The sequence below is a fragment of the Candoia aspera genome, chromosome 3, assembly GCF_035149785.1.
Source record: "Candoia aspera isolate rCanAsp1 chromosome 3, rCanAsp1.hap2, whole genome shotgun sequence".
In the NCBI taxonomy this organism is placed as follows: Eukaryota; Metazoa; Chordata; class Lepidosauria; order Squamata; family Boidae; genus Candoia; species Candoia aspera.
This window is the reverse complement of record NC_086155.1, coordinates 146,787,550-146,804,166: the sequence shown is the minus strand read 5'-3', so window position 1 is coordinate 146,804,166 and position 16,617 is coordinate 146,787,550. Positions and strand designations below refer to the sequence as shown.

Here is a 16,617-nt window from a genome sequence, read left to right as displayed (position 1 = left end):
TTTGCTGTGAAATAAGGATTATTGCTAAAGTTATCTGAGATATTTGTAGATATTATCTGTGGGACAGGTAGTTATCCTGAAAATAGCAGCTGACCTAATGAAGATTAAATTTAAGCCTTATTAAAATTAAAGGACTTATGTTCAAATAAGTGTAAATGTCAGCTTTGAAATAGGGTTATTATATATACATACATATATATTCTAAAGGAAAGACTGAAATCTATTTTGAGATATTGATGTGATTAGGAGTGCAACCCACCCCAGTATTCTTGCTGTGAAAACTAAATGGATCAGTACAACCAGAGGTATGTCGGTATACCATTGGAAGATGAAACCCCCAGGTCGGAAGATGGCCAAAATGCTACTGGGGAGGAACAGAGGATGAGTTCAACTAGCCCCAGACGTGATGACGCAGCTAACTCAAAGCCGAAAGGACGGCTAGCGGCCGACGGTGCTGGTGGTGAACGGCGAATCCGATGTTCTAAGGATCAACACACCATTGGAACCTGGAATGTAAGATCTATGAGCCAGGGCAAATTGGATGTGGTTATTGGTGAGATGTCAAGATTAAAGATAGACATTTTGGGCGTCAGTGAACGGAAATGGACTGGAATGGGCCACTTCACATCAAATGACCACCAGATCTACTACTGTGGACAAGAGACCACAGAAGAAATGGAGTAGCCTTCATAATTAATAGTAAAGTGGCTAAAGCAGTGCTTGGATACAATCCAAAAAACGATAGAATGATCTCAATTCGAATTCAGGGCAAGCCATCTAACATCACAGTGATCCAAATATACGCCCCAACCACAGATGCTGAAGAAGCTGAAGTAGAGCAGTTCTATGAGGATCTGCAGCACCTACTGGACAGCACACCTAAAAGAGATGTTATTTTTATCACAGGAGACTGGAATGCTAAGGTGGGTAGTCAAATGACACCTGGAATTACAGGTAAGCATGGCCTGGGAGAACAAAATGAAGCAGGACATAGGCTGGTAGAATTTTGCCAAGACAACTTACTCTGCATAACAAACACTCTCTTCCAACAACCTAAGAGACGGCTTTATACATGGACTTCCCCAGATGGACAACACCGAAATCAGATTGACTACATCCTTTGCAGCCAAAGGTGGCGGACATCTATACAGTCGGTAAAAACAAGACCTGGAGCTGACTGTAGTTCCGATCACAAACTTCTTCTTGCACAGTTTAGGATCAGACTAAAGAGATTAGGGAAGACCCACAGATCAGCTAGATACGAGCTCACTAATATTCCTAAGGAATATGCAGTGGAGGTGAAGAATCGATTTAAGGGACTGGACTTAGTAGATGGGGTCCCGGAAGAACTCTGGACAGAAGTTCGCAACATCGTTCAGGAGGCGGCAACAAAATACATCCCAAAGAAAGAGAAAACCAAGAAGGCAAAATGGCTGTCTGCTGAGACACTAGAAGTAGCCCAAGAAAGAAGGAAAGCAAAAGGCAACAGTGATAGGGGGAGATATGCCCAATTAAATGCAAAATTCCAGAGGTTAGCCAGAAGAGATAAGGAATTATTTTTAAACAAGCAATGCGTGGAAGTGGAAGAAGACAATAGAATAGGAAGGACAAGAGACCTCTTCCAGAAAATTAGAAACATCGGAGGTAAATTCCAGGCCAAAATGGGTATGATCAAAAACAAAGATGGCAAGGACCTAACAGAAGAAGAAGAGATCAAGAAAAGGTGGCAAGAATATACGGAAGACCTGTGTAGGAAGGATAACAATATCGGGGATAGCTTTGACGGTGTAGTCAGTGAGCTAGAGCCAGACATCCTGAAGAGTGAGGTTGAGTGGGCCTTAAGAAGCATTGCTAATAACAAGGCAGCAGGAGACGACGGCATCCCAGCTGAACTGTTCAAAATCTTGCAAGATGATGCTGTCAAGGTAATGCATGCTATATGCCAGCAAATTTGGAAAACGCAAGAATGGCCATCAGACTGGAAAAAATCAACTTATATCCCCATACCAAAAAAGGAAAACACTAAAGGATGTTCAAACTATCGAACAGTGGCACTCATTTCATATGCCAGTAAGGTAATGCTCAAGATCCTGCAAGGTAGACTTCAGCAATTCATGGAGCGAGAATTGCCAGATGCACAAGCTGGGTTTAGAAAAGGCAGAGGAACTAGGGACCAAATTGCCAATATCCGCTGGATAATGGAAAAAGCCAGGGAGTTTCAGAAAAACATCTATTTCTGTTTTATTGACTATTCTAAAGCCTTTGACTGTGTGGACCATAACAAATTGTGGCAAGTTCTTAGCGGTATGGGGATACCAAGTCATCTTGTCTGCCTCCTGAAGAATCTGTGTAACGACCAAGTAGCAACAGTAAGAACAGACCATGGAACAACGGACTGGTTTAAGATTGGCAAAGGAGTACGGCAGGGCTGTATACTCTCACCCTACCTATTCAACTTGTGCGCAGAACACATCATGCGACATGCTGGGCTTGAGGAATCCAAGGCTGGAGTTAAAATCGCTGGAAGAAATATTAACAATATTTCTCACATATGCAGATGATACCACTTTGATGGATGAAAGTGAAGAGGAACTGAGGAGCCTTATGATGAAGGTGAAAGAAGAAAGTGCAAAAGCTGGCTTGCAGCTAAACCTCAAACAAACCAAGATTATGGCAACCAGCTTGATTGACAACTGGCAAATAGAGGGAGAAAATGTAGAAGCAGTGAAAGACTTTGTATTTCTAGGTGCAAAGATTACTGCAGATGCTGACTGCAGTCAGGAAATCAGAAGACGCTTAAACCTTGGGAGAAGAGCAATGACAAATCTCAATAAAATAGTTAAGAGCAGAGACATCACACTGACAACAAAGGTCCGCATAGTCAAAGCAATGGTGTTCCCCATAGTAACATATGGCTGCGAGAGCTGGACCATAAGGAAGGCTGAGAGAAGGAAGATCGATGCTTTGAACTGTGGTGTTGGAGGAAAATCCTGAGGGTGCCTTGGACTGCAAGAAGATCAAACCAGTCCATCCTCCAGGAAATAAAGCCAGACTGCTCACTTGAGGGAATGATATTAAAGGGAAAACTGAAATACTTTGGCCACATAATGAGAAGACAGGACACCCTGGAGAAGATGCTGATGCTAGGGAGAGTGGAGGGCAAAAGGAAGAGGGGCCGACCAAGGGCAAGGTGGATGGATGATATTCTAGAGGTGACGGACTCGTCCCTGGGGGAGCTGGGGAAGTTGACGACCGACAGGAAGCTCTGGCGTGGGCTGGTCCATGAAGTCACGAAGAGTCGGAAGCGACTGAACGAATAAACAATCCTACATGTTCGTTTTTATACTGTCTACCACTGCAAATACTTTGTGTTACTGAAGAACTGCTGGATTTTTAATCCTGTAAAATATTATTGAGGTGGAATTTGCAACTTCATAGCAGAGCAGTAACTCTCAGATATGGCTGGAGTGAATTTCTGACAAATAGTTACAGATTATGGCAGCTGCCCTTTTTCAGTTTGGGTGATAGGAAAATATGTCCCATAATATAGTAAGAAAAAGAACAAACACATACATCAGCGTGGTGTGCTGTCAGACTATGTCTGGGGAGACCCAAGTTTGAGTCCATCCTCAAACATGGAATCTCCCTGGGTGACTTTGGGCCAGTCACTTTCAGCCCAACCTACTTCGCAAGTTTGTTGTTATGGCAAAATAATAATGATAATTAAAAAATAAATAAAAATAAACCCAAGATGCCTTAACTCTTACAGAAAAGGCGGGAAGTAAATTTAACATACCGGACATCATAAACGTCGTGACTCTAAAAGCTCATTTCTCGAAGAAGCCCTTCCCGGTCGCTGGGGGCGCTGTACCCTTGCAGGCCACCTCGACGTGGGCGGGCGGTGTGAGTGCGACCCGGAGGAAGCGCGTATCCAGGCCCGCCTTCCAGACATTCCAGAACGCTGGGTCGCAATGTGGAGCGTTCGAAACGGCTTGGCCGCCGCCGCCACCTCCGTAGGAAAGCGGGCGAGTTTGCCTTGGCAGGGGCAGCGGCTTCCCGCTTTGGGAGGCCTTTCAGTGATGACTTGCCCCAGCTGCTGCCAGGCTCTGCACTGCTCCAGACGACTCTGCCGATCCACCAGTCAGCTGCTCAAGAAGTTCCTCGTTAAAAAAAAGTGAGTGGATCCCCTCCTTTGGTCCCCAAACCTGCGGTCGGAACGCTTGGGCGGGTGCTGAATTGCGGGGCGGCAGTGGCTTCGCGGACAAGGGGCGTTTGTTTCTTTTCTCATCTTTACAGGAACGGCCGTAGCAGCAACATGCGCTCGCTAAACCTCCGCGGCGTGATAGGCACGGTCGTTCTCATACCTGAGACAGCTTACAAACCTGTTCGCAGTTTTTCCTTATGAATTACACCCCCTCCTGTTTCTGTATTGTTAAGATAAGCTTGATCCCATCCCTCGGGAACGTTTGATCAGTATGCCCCATCAGTTTGTGAAATAATAGAGTAAAACAGGCGTTGTGCGTTGCAACTCTATCCTTTGTTTACTCGGAAGCAAGCTTTACTGAGTTATCCGAAACTGATTCCAAGTTAAGGATACCTAAGTGTCAGTCTTACGGAGCAATCCTATGCTTGGTTTTAGCAGTCAGCCTCAGTGATTCATTTGCACTGATTTCAAGTAAGTATGTTATTACGATTAGGACAGTACCTACTTGTGCTAGGTTTATACTGCCCATTGCTGTAAATCCTCTTTGATCATCTGACAATAATAAATGAATGCTTTATTTACTGTTTGGCTGTTATCTCAGCAATCTGCATTTAAGTTGAAGTTACTTTGCTGTGATATATGTTGTTGACAAATACTGAATTCAGGATTAGAACTCTGAATTTCTATCTTCATTTGGTGAATGGAGTTTTATTCAGGTGTGATATGAACATTTAATGATTCAGGCAGCATGGTGACTGGGGGATTCTGGGAGTTCAAGACCACACCTCTTAAAGTTGTCAAGGTTGAGAAACACTGCTATAAGGGGTAATAATATATCATGATGTCATGGTGAAGCAGGCTGTATTTGTTCATGAATGAACTATAGCTAACTGCTGAAGCCATGTTCTTTATCAAGGATGCAGATTGCTGTAAACAAAGACTGGAGGAAAATTGTAATGGGTGAGTGGCAATAGCTTTCTAAACTATTCAGTGCCCTTGTATAAAAATATTTTCCAGGTAGATTTTACAGAATAAAATAACACTTACATGAAAATATATTTTTACAGTTATTAAAGTGTAAAAGTTTTTTTTTTTCTCTAATTTTTAAAGGAAGAAGTTTTGGTATTCTAGTCCTACACTTGGCTCTCAAATGGTAAGAACAGAATAATGCATTAATCTAAAGGGTGATTTCTTATTTCCTAATCTTTCCTAATTTTTGCATAAGTCGTACTTTATGATAATTGTACTAGATCATGTGGCTTTCTTGGGGTTCAAGTAAAGGTTTTGTGCCAAAGGTTTTGTGCCAAAATTGACAGATATTTGGAACTGTTCATCATTCCCTCCACCTTGACTAAAGCCCCAGTTCCAGCTGAAGAAAAGCACCCCCAAAGCAAAATGCTGCCACCACCATGCTTCACTGTGGGCATGGTGTACTTTTGGTGATGCGCAGTGTTGTTTTTGCACCAAACATAGTTTTTGGAATTATGGCCAAAAAGTTCAAAGAAAAACATCCAAGCCCGGCTACATTTTGCAAAAACCTACATCAAGTTTGACAAAAGCATGTGGGAAGATGTGTTATGGTCTAATGAGACCAAGGTTGAACTTTTTGGCCATAATTCCAAAAAGTATGTTTAACATTGAGTTATGACTGACCTCCCCATATGGGACGCAGTTCCTTTTAAAATTTGTTAAAACATAATGAAATATGATGGTTTTATTTATCATAAATATGTAATACTTCAAGGATTACATATTTATTTATCATTTATCATGTATTTAAAATATTATACAAGTATCATTTTTAGCTTTTTTTTGAGACAAAGAACTTCATAGCTCAGAACACATTGGGACGCGGTGGTGCTGCGGGTTAAACCGCTGAGCTGCCGATCGGAAGGTCGGTGGTTTGAAACCGCGCGGCGGGGTGAGCTCCCGTTGCTAGTCCCAGCTCCTGCTCACCTAGCAGTTCGAAAACATGCAAATGTGAGTAGATCAATAGGTACCGCTTTGGCGGGAAGGTAACGGCGTTCCGTGTCGTCATGACCCGGAAGTGTCTATGACAACGCCGGCTCTAAGGCTTAGAAACGGAGATGAGCACCACCCCCTAGAGTCGGACACGACTGGACTTTACGTCAAGGGAAACCTTTACCTTTACCTTTACCTATGACTGACCTCCCCATATGGGACGCAGTTCCTTTTAAAATTTGTTAAAACATAATGAAATATGATGGTTTTATTTATCATAAATATGTAATACTTCAAGGATTACATATTTATTTATCATTTATCATGTATTTATTATACAAGTATCATTTTTAGCTTTTTTTTGAGACAGAGAACTTCATAGCTCAGAACACATTAGATATGTGTCCTTTCATATATCTAGAATTCTCTGTGCAATAGAAGGCTGTTTGAGTAGGTTGAGTAGGTTGAGAAGGCTGCTTCTGAGCCTATGTATCATGTGGTATGACTTTGTCCAACTACATGAACTTATTCGATATATAAAATAGAATTTTGTTTGTTGTTTGACAACTTAGAAATACAATTTTTGCTATTTATTAGGGACACCAGCGGTGGATTGCAAAAATCCAGGAAACTCTTTAGTGGTCATCTGGATTTTGACAGCCCAGATCTGGTAGCCAATGGGGTATATTTTATAAGCATCTTAGTATTTCCTGATCTATGTCTAGGATACAAAGTTCTCCTTCAAGCATGCTAAACTATTATTTTTTTTTAACTCTTCTTTTAAGCAACAGGCTCCACTTCAATAATATACTGTATGACTTTCTATTGGATAAATACATATACATATAGGGGATTACATGGAAAGTTGCTCTTTGAATAACACAAGCTCTAAATTCCTTTGGGTGCAAGGAACACATTGCATGTTTTTGTTTTTAAATCTTGGCCTTTTTGTAACAATATTGTGCAAATAAATCTGAGAATGTGACTTTTTCTTCTAGTTTAATGTATGTACACTATAGATATAACACTTTGCTTAGCAACTAGATGCTGCAGTTCACAGAATTACTTTTTATTATCTCTGGCCTCTCCCAAGTATCTTGAGTATGTTGAAAAGCACAAGAAGGGGCTTTGTCTTGTTTTTGAGGGGGGCATACAGCAAAAGCAGTATGCAGAAGCTTTCCTCCATTAAACGTAGCCTAGTGACCCCTCTCCTAAGTTCTTTGGCCCATGTAGAAGATTTGGAGAGAAAGGTTGGGACTTGCATTACCTCTTGCAACTTTTTGAGAAGAAAAGAAGTAGTATATGTCATCCTTTCTTATTTCATCATATTCTAAGAGGAACTTGGACCATTGTTTGTTATTTCTAAAGTCTTGCGTGGGGTGAAGCTCTACTCTGTCTAACATCTGTGCGTATCCAAATCATTTGGGGTGATAATTTTAATTTTTTCTTTAATCTTTTATTGATTGTGTGCCATCAAGTCATTTTTGACTCCTAGTGATCCCATAGATAGATCGTTTCCATGATGAACTATCCCTAACCTGTTCTCTCAAGTATCCCAATGGTGCACTCATCGCCACTGTAACTGAGTCCAGCCACCTTGCTGCTGATCGTCCTCTTCTCTTTCCTTCCACCTTCCCCAGTATTAGAACCTTTTTCAAAGAGCTGGATCTTCACATAATGTGTCAGAAGTAGGATAGTTTGAGACTGGTCATTTGTGAGTGAGTGAGAACTCTAGGTTGATTTGTTCAGTGAACCATCCGTTTGTTTTCTTGGCTTTCCATGGAATTGTCAGGAATCTTCTCCAGCATCAGAGTTCAAAGGCCTCATACACTTCCTATCCTGCTTCTTTAAAGTCCAACTTTCTCTTCTAGAGAGTGTAACAGGGAATATCATGGTTTGCATGATTCTGATCTTTGTAGGTATAGACACTTCATGGCATTTGAATATCTTTTCCAAGGCCTTCATGGCTGCTTTAATGAGTGCTACTCTGTGGCATGTTACTTGAATTTCCAATGGGATCATTATAAAATATAAAGTGGGATATTTCTTCCTTATTCTGTGCAGTTCTTGGAGGCTTCAGGTAAAGAAAGTTGTTATTGGCAAGCTACAAAGACTTGTAGAACTTTGTGCCGAAACTTTTTTAACCACCGGTCTCGTGATAGGAATTGCTGTTTCCCCTTAATTATTATGGGGCAGGTTGCTATTAAAAGCACAGGAAAATAGGGACAAGCAGAGAAACAGTGGCAGTTCTACTGGATCCTTGAAGAAATGTACTCCTGTTTAAAAGGTATACCTAATGCTAAAAATTTTGTCTCTGCAATCTCTTGTTTTTTAAAGCTATCCAAACCATCCAGCTTGACAAATGCTTTAAAGCTTACACCTCCAAAGATTAGGAAACAAGACAGCATTCGTAAGAAAACTCTGAACGTTCTGCTGTTTCATGCAGTGAGAGATCTGCTGAGTACCCCTGACGCTGGCCAAGAACTTTATGATCTCAATGTGGAATTGTTTAAGGCAAGTACAAAGCAGATCAGTCCAGCAAAATAATTTAGGTATGTGCGGAAGTAGAAACATCAGTCCTGGAAATTGTATGTGCATATTTTGCTGTGATTTATTTTATTTTACTGCATTGCATTGCATTGCGAACTGTTCTGTATGTATTGCTTGTGGCTTATTGCATTTATTGCACTGCACTGCAATTGCATCAAGAACGGTTGTACTGTATGATAGATGGAAATTGCCATTTTATACCAGATCTGCTTATGGTATCGTATCTTAGTTTGCAATCCTACAATCCATCAGCAGGAAGTTGTGGAAGAGAAGTCTGTAGGCACAGATGTGCCACTACCCGTGACCTACTAGCAGTGGGGCTTAAGACAGAGCATTCCATTAATATATTAGTAATGGTTGTAGCCAAAAGATCCAAAACATCTTTGTTACCAGAATGGTTTCACCTTGAGAGAGATTATTACTTTTCTTTACGTTAGTGTCTAAAACGTTTCTGCAGGATTTTTTTTTTCTTTTTTGAGAGCCCCACCTCCCACCCTGGTAACATCAAATCAGCAGGGAAAAGGAAAGAGTTTTTGCTCTTATACAGAGAACTCCCACCGTCGCTGCTGTCTTCATTGTTTTTTGTTCGTTTTTAAAACCTGATATTTGATGCTTCCAGTAAAGGGACATTTTGCTTTCCTGTTAGTGTGTTATATTCAGACTTTCTCTGATTTTAAAATCCAGGTGTTTGATTAAGTTGCTTTTGTCATTGGAGGGTGGGGGGACAGTACAACACGTCACATTTTGAAACCTAGAAATAATGGTACAATAGCCTATAGAAGTTTTACCTATTATTTCCATCTTTAAAAGGAAAGCTTTGCATATCTATTATTGCTTCCTGATAACAGTTTTAGGTTGGCTTAATAATAATCACTTTAGATTTCATTTCTATATATCCCATCGAATATGTAGAAATGTATTGAAATCTAGGTTATTTAAATGCATCATTAACAGTGTAATTCCCATTGATTTTCAGCAGAATCGAGACAGTTATACAACTCAGCTGCATCTGCGATATTGAAACCTTCCTAAATTTAAAATGGAACTTGGACTCCTTGGGAAAACTGTATATAACTGAGAGTTTCTTCCATTTTCTTGTACAACAGTGACACTTCAATTTATATTCTTTTATCCTTCTCAGTGTTAATTCCCTCTTGAATATTTGTGAAATAGAAATATTTCTTCTTTCCACTGCCAACTGTTGATATAATAGCACTGTTTTTAATAACAATCTCCTTCACTTAAGCAGATTCATAATAGAATTGTTTGTAGTGTTCCTTTCAGATGTGAACTCTGCATTTAAAGCTAGTATTTTAAAATTTCTTAGGCATCCCTCACATCAGATTTTTCAACATGTCACATATATTGGAAGAGTTCTGGCAACGCGGAACAGGATGAACGTATTCAGAAAGTTCTACAGAGGAAAGCATCATATATTAGGTACTCGTATGCTGTATCTAAAGTTAACCAAACATCCCTTTAAGAATGTAGTTGGCTGACCTTGACCGTAGAATGGGGCTCCTCATAAATAAAAAAATAGAGTGGGCCTCCTTCACATTTTGAAACCTAGAAATAATGGTACAATAGCCTATAGAAGTTTTACCTATTTTTTCCATCTTTAAAAGGAAAGCTTTGCATATCTATTATTGTTTCCTGATAACATTTTTAGGCTGGCTTAATAATAATCACTTTAGATGTTAATGACTTTTTTTTCTTCTTAGACATCTTCTTATATCATATCGTGTCCGGGTAAATGTTCCTTCAATAGTGTTTGTAAAGGACAAAGGGGAAGATGCTGTAAGAGAGGTAAGAAAGAAAGTGCTTAAATATTCTCTGATGACATGGTTCATTTCATTCATCACAGTCACCAAAAACGTGAAGTGTGTGCTTTTGTGGCAGTGTAGTATACGAACACAACCAGTGCAGTTTGTAAACCATAGTTTATTGTTATGGTATGACATGTTTTATCATGGCTTAATACAGTGTATAAACCTAGATGATGAATACTAAGATCATTGCATTAGGGAAATGGAACACTGCGGGAATCCTCCATCAGTTCTTCCAAAAAGTCAGAATTTTAGTAAATTGTTGAGTTTTCTCTAAAAAGAAAGAGAAGAAGAAAGAGAGCCAGTTTGGTGTAGTGGTTAAGGTACCAGGCTAGAAACTGGGAGACTGTGAATTCTAGTCCTACCTTAGGCACAAAGCCAGCTGGGTGACCTTGGGCCAGTCTCTCAGGCCAACTCACCTCACAGGGTTGTTGTGGGGTTTCATAATCCATGGGTTTATGCTGGAACAGAACTCATGTGAATGATAACTACTTATATATAGGATTGCAGAGAAATCTTAAGCAACTTCCCCAAAGATTTTTTATAGTAATTTTATTAAAGATTATAATTACTAATACAAACTAAAAAAAGATAGAAGAATAAAGAGTAGAAGGTGCAGAAAAGAAAGAAAAAAAATGAAAAAAATAGAGAAATAGAAAAAAAAGTAAGAGTATAGTAAAGAAAAAGAAGAGAAATATATAAAGAACTACTTCCCACCTTCATCACAGCAAGTATAAACAATTTTAATAACTTATCACCTCCTCTTAAAATACAACAAATGATCTCTTCTTCCCATATCCCATCTCTTATCTATAAACAAATCCATAAAGTATCATCATTTCAGTCCTGATCAGCAAAAGTCCATTAAGTGTTACCAGAAATAATAATATATGTATTTTAACTTTGATCAAATAAACCAAATTTATATTCCTTCCTGTTACTTCCACAATCTTAATCTTTATTATTATTGAATCTCCATTCAAATAACATCCTAGAATTTTATTTCTTTTCATTTTTTCTTTGTCCCTTCTCATGAGATTCTTCAAAACTTTAACAAGCCTCTTCTGTAAATCCAATATAGGAAAATTATCCAAGTCACTCTCTTGGCTTATTGTTTGTATATCCCTTTTAATTATTAAGACATCAGCCAATTTCTTTTGTATGTCCAGTGTAACATCTTTTTCCATGTCATTCTTGTAGCCTATCATTTGTAAATCCCCTTTCAAGTCAGTCTCAGATAGAGCTTGTTCCTCTTCCATAACATCTTTTAGACAGTCTCTCCATAGAGATGTTGACAGATGTTGACACTATTAAAATTAACTTCTGAGTACAACATTGTTAAAAATATTCTTCAATATGTCCAATAGTAGAATATTTTGCTTCATTCTGTAATTGTAAGTTGAGTTTCTATGTTCTTCTCCTATAATTGTAATCTTTAGTTCCCTCTAGTTCCATCTAGTATCCAATTTTTAAAACCTTGTTTTTTTTTAAATTCAAAACAAAAGCATTTTCCCATGATAAGGATTCTTTATAATTCCAAAATCTTATTTCAAATTTATCTGGACCCTTAGTCCATTTGTAACTTTCTAAAATCAAAGTTTTAATCACCCTGTTGCTGTTTATTCAAAAAATAAAAAATAAAGTTCTTAAACCTGTAGTTAAAACTTTTTTTCACTAAGGATTGAAGGAAACTTACCTAGTGCTGTAAAATTTGTCAATCCAAAGGTTTCTAATAGCTGACAAGCCGTTAAAAATGCTAAAAAGCAGTTTCCAAAAGTGATTAGAGAAGGAAGCATGTGAACTTTGTGTCCTTTCGAAGGCGCTAACCGTGGTTTGAGCAAGATGGTTATTCCCTCATCTCCCAGAGCTCTAAACCTGCTGGAGACCACTATCTTGTGATCTCCTCATGAGGAGCAGCTGTCTGGAGCACTTGTGGGTGATCTCAAATCCTCTTCATGTCTGGAGAGACAGTATTGAAGAGCTGGTCTACTTGCTGGCTCTTCATTCCACCGCGGTTGACTTCAGTCTGTCATTTCTTCCTCTGGAGGTCCTACAAGTTGTCCAAGATTCTTAATACTTTTAATTATTTTCATAAAATGATACAGATTTCATCTATGGAGATGTTGTGAAAGCCCTGAAAAAATCCTATCTACCACAAGAAATGATTTTCAAAATAAGTGGAAGTCTTCCTTTTAAGATTGTGTTATGCTTGAAGGCAATATACAAAATGTATGGGATTTAGAATTTATATTCTGATTGTGAACAGAATAACCTTATTTCTGGACAATGTCGGTTTTTTTTTTCTTCTACATTGTTACAGATTGAGAAACTATTGGCAATTGCTGATATGGGGCCTGAAGAAGAAGAAAATAAATTAATTCAGAATGATTTCAGGTAAGTTAGAAAAACAAGTGCAACCCTGAGCCAGTGAAAAATATCCTTAATTTCTACTAAAATGCCTTTTATTAGAAAAAGGACTGTAGAAATTTGCAGTTGTGCAGTTGGAAGGCTGATTATGTAACATGGGTTTTCTATCTTTATTTATTTATTCATTTATTTTCTATCCTGCCTTTATTATTTTTATAAATAACTCAAGGTGGCAAACATACCTAACACTTCCTCCTCCTATTTTCCCTACAACAACAACCATGTGAGGTGAGTTGGGCTGAGAGAGCGTGACTGGCCCAAGGCCGCCCAGCCGGCTTTCATGCCTAAGGTGGGACTAGAACTCTCAGTCTCCTGGTTTCTAGCCCAGTGCCTTAACCACTAGACCAAACCCTCCTGTAACTACTGGGATGATTCAAAAACTCTGGGAAGATAAGGGACTACATCCCCAAGTGATACAAACCGCAGGGAATCAGTAAAAACCAGGCATATATGCAAACATTAGATATCTTAGGCCTGTATATTTCACTTGTTTTCTCCATTTCTTGCAGTCAAGAAAGATCCACCGTGGCTGATACCCCTATGGATGCCATCCCCACAAATCTATTTGGAATTGATCACAAAGCATTAAATAAGCAAATAATAGAATACAAGAAAATGAAAAAGGATGAGCCATGGGAAGGGACTTCGATGTTAGAGTTGCAGTTGGCTGAGATACGGCAACACCAAAAGAAGATGAAATGGAAGAAAGCTAGGAAAATTTATGATGATGATGACCTTAATCCTGAGGAATATTTGATGGATAGATACAGTAAAGAAAATTGGGACAGTGACGTTTTATCTTCAGAGAATGAGGAACTAGAGTATAAACCAAAGGAAGATGGCAATGAATTAGAAAAGGAAAAATAGAACCATCAACTTTAGGTGAATTTGTAAAACTTTGGGTCAGTTTGAAGTATCCCATTACAAAACATTCAGTCAATGGATTGTTGGATTGAGAATATATTGCAGAGCTGTGAAGTTTTCCTTACCATTTCTCCTCCCATCTATGGATTCCTTTCTCCTTTTCCTTATTTGTATAACCATAGTTTGCTCTTATATTCCAACTTGGCAGCCTCTGGTTAGTTGTATTAAAATTTACTTGTAACCTGCTATAACCCATCTGGAATCTTTTGAGTTGGGTGAGCTATAAAAAGTGTAAATCAATAAATAAACTTGTTTCAAGGTATGGTCCTAGTAGAATAAATAAGGTTATTCTGTTCGCAGTCAGAATATAAATAAATTCTAAATCCCATACTTGTTTCAAGGTATGGTCTGAATTCCTAGTTAGCCCCAGCCATCGGTTGTCATGACATTCCCAAGCAAGCTATGGCTAAGCAGAGGAGAAAAGAAAAGGAGCAGAAACTCTATGAGCAATAGAAAATTGTGCTGTATTTCTAGATCGTATGTGAAGAATAAGAAATGCAACATCCGACTTGATAGAGTAAGCTTATGGATGGACAATTTTTATTTACGTGTTAAACTTAAAAATAGGAGGAGGAAGGAGTATTAGGTATGTTCACCGCCTTGAGTTATTTATAAAAATAATAAAGGCGGGATAATTAATTAATTAATTAAACTGTACATCTCTTTTCACCATTTTCTTTTCTCCTTCTGTTTTAAAAATAACGTAGTTATATTCAGAATGGGTAAAACAATGACAAATAATGATTTGGGTATAACATAAGGCTCCTTTCTAGAGAAAGATACATTGCATCTGTCTTTTGAACTGTAGAGCTATTTAAGCCAAAACGTACACATTTGGATATTTTCATACAGGAAACTGTACAGAAGAGCCTCAGTGTTGGTTCAAAGAACAATGAGGTCTAACATCTGCCATTGTTGCAGATTCATAGAAAATACCAGTGGATGCAGAGCACTGTATGAACATCTGCCAAAGATACTTTGAAGAGGAGGAAAATGAAATGAAGACCATAAGCTTAGATGTTAAAAACAGGGAGAAAGCCTGTTCCCACAGCAGTACTGTAGAATTACCCACATAGTGAAGTGGCTTTGCATAAGAAATAGATTTGGATGGATATAGCCAAGTTACCAAATTAAATTAAAATCCATAATTTATTTTTCTCTGCTTTCTCTGCACAAGGGTGGAATGGTTCAAAAGGGACATAACCAGATCAGAAGTGTGTTCATGCATTTGCTTGCTTTGCAATCCAATTCTTTTGGACTGCAAATAAAAGTGTAATTTATACCATGCCTGAAGCAGTGGCAACTACTGCACTATGTCAGCTCTGTTAACTCGTAAAGATCAGGTACACAAGGCAGATTATAATTTGTAATTTCATTGTCAGTGTTATTGCCTCTTGAAGGCCTTACTTTTAAGTTTTTAATGAGTGTTCTGGTTAAGAGCTAATGATTGGGTTCTCGTCTAGGGCCTTCAGACTAAATACTCTACAGCAGCAGGAAGTGTCTAGCCCAAGTATCCCAATCTATTAGTATATGACTGCAAAAATGCAAAACAAAATACAATAGTTTGGGGCATTATTTAAGCATCAAATGGATGTTTCATTTCGGTGGCAGCACCTGGCAGACCTTGTGCAGACTGTGTGTGCATGGCAGACTTCAGGCTAAGCAGTGTCAAATGTTAAGAGTTGGATAGATCACCAAAGAATGCTTGGATTTCAGGGTAGACAATTTGGCACAGTGGTTAAAGACACCAGGCTAGAAACCAGCAGACCGTGAATTCTAGTCCTGCCTTAGCTGGGTGACCTTGGGCCAGTCACTCACTCTCAGCCCTAGGAAGCAGGCAAGAGCAAGCCACTTCTGAAACTGTTGCTAAGAAAACCACAAGGACTTGTCCATACAAGTATATCAGGAGTCCAGACTTACTTGAAGGCATGCATAAAAAAAGTGTTTTAAAAATGAGAAGGGCAAACAACCTCCATAATATTGCCCAGAAAGCTGTAGGGCTCTGTCCATGCAAACACTAGGAGTCAAGCTCAACTTGAAGATATCTTTGGCTTTTTACCATTACAGTGTTGGGCATTAGTGGTTCTCTAATGGGCAAAATCTGTAAGATGACAAATTGCCCATCTTCCACTGTGCTACTGCAAGATTGCTTTGCCCAGTGAGATTCCAAGAAGGAAAGTTCTAGCCGTTCTCCCAGATGTAGACCAGATGCTGTATAAGAAGTAGCAGACATGAAAATTCTGCAGTGTTGGTGGTTCTGCAGCTCTGATAATTCTGCAAGACTTGGGGACAGACTTTTGTGATCAAAAGCAACCGCATCAGGAGTGGCCCTGAGTGAGCTTACTGTGATTTTTAGTGCAAAATCACACACTTGTGCTGTTTTACTCCCCTACTCTTTGACATAATACCAGTGGTGGTCAAATGAGCTTGAGGAGGCACAGAGTTCCAGGACCAGAGAGGATATTGTACTGAGCGAACCTAATCTCCTTCAAGCAAGAGGAATCTAGCCTCCAGCCAATAAATCAGCTTCCATGCACTAACCACAGAACCACCCAGTGGCAGGAAATGAAGATAACTGCCTACTTCCTGTTTCCTGATAGCCAGACATATTCCTAGTTGTAGTCTTTCTTTTAGTGTCAGTGATCTTCAACAAGCTGCCAAGTGTGTGAAGAGATTTTGCCTGTGTAGAGGCTGTTATGAGAGAGCAATGACCTTGGAAGTCAT

At 39.1% G+C, this 16,617-nt stretch overlaps 1 protein-coding gene across 1 annotated transcript; it reads left to right on the top strand.

Annotated features, from left to right (window-relative positions):
* Positions 1-3,872: 3,872 nt before the first annotated feature.
* Positions 3,873-14,160, top strand: RBFA (ribosome binding factor A). Its single transcript, XM_063299000.1, has 7 exons — positions 3,873-4,174; positions 5,315-5,357; positions 8,504-8,680; positions 10,044-10,156; positions 10,438-10,522; positions 12,863-12,936; positions 13,479-14,160. Exons 1-7 carry the CDS (start codon positions 3,972-3,974, stop codon positions 13,834-13,836), a joined length of 1,053 nt encoding a protein of 350 aa, XP_063155070.1. The 5' UTR covers positions 3,873-3,971; the 3' UTR covers positions 13,837-14,160.
* Positions 14,161-16,617: the final 2,457 nt, after the last annotated feature.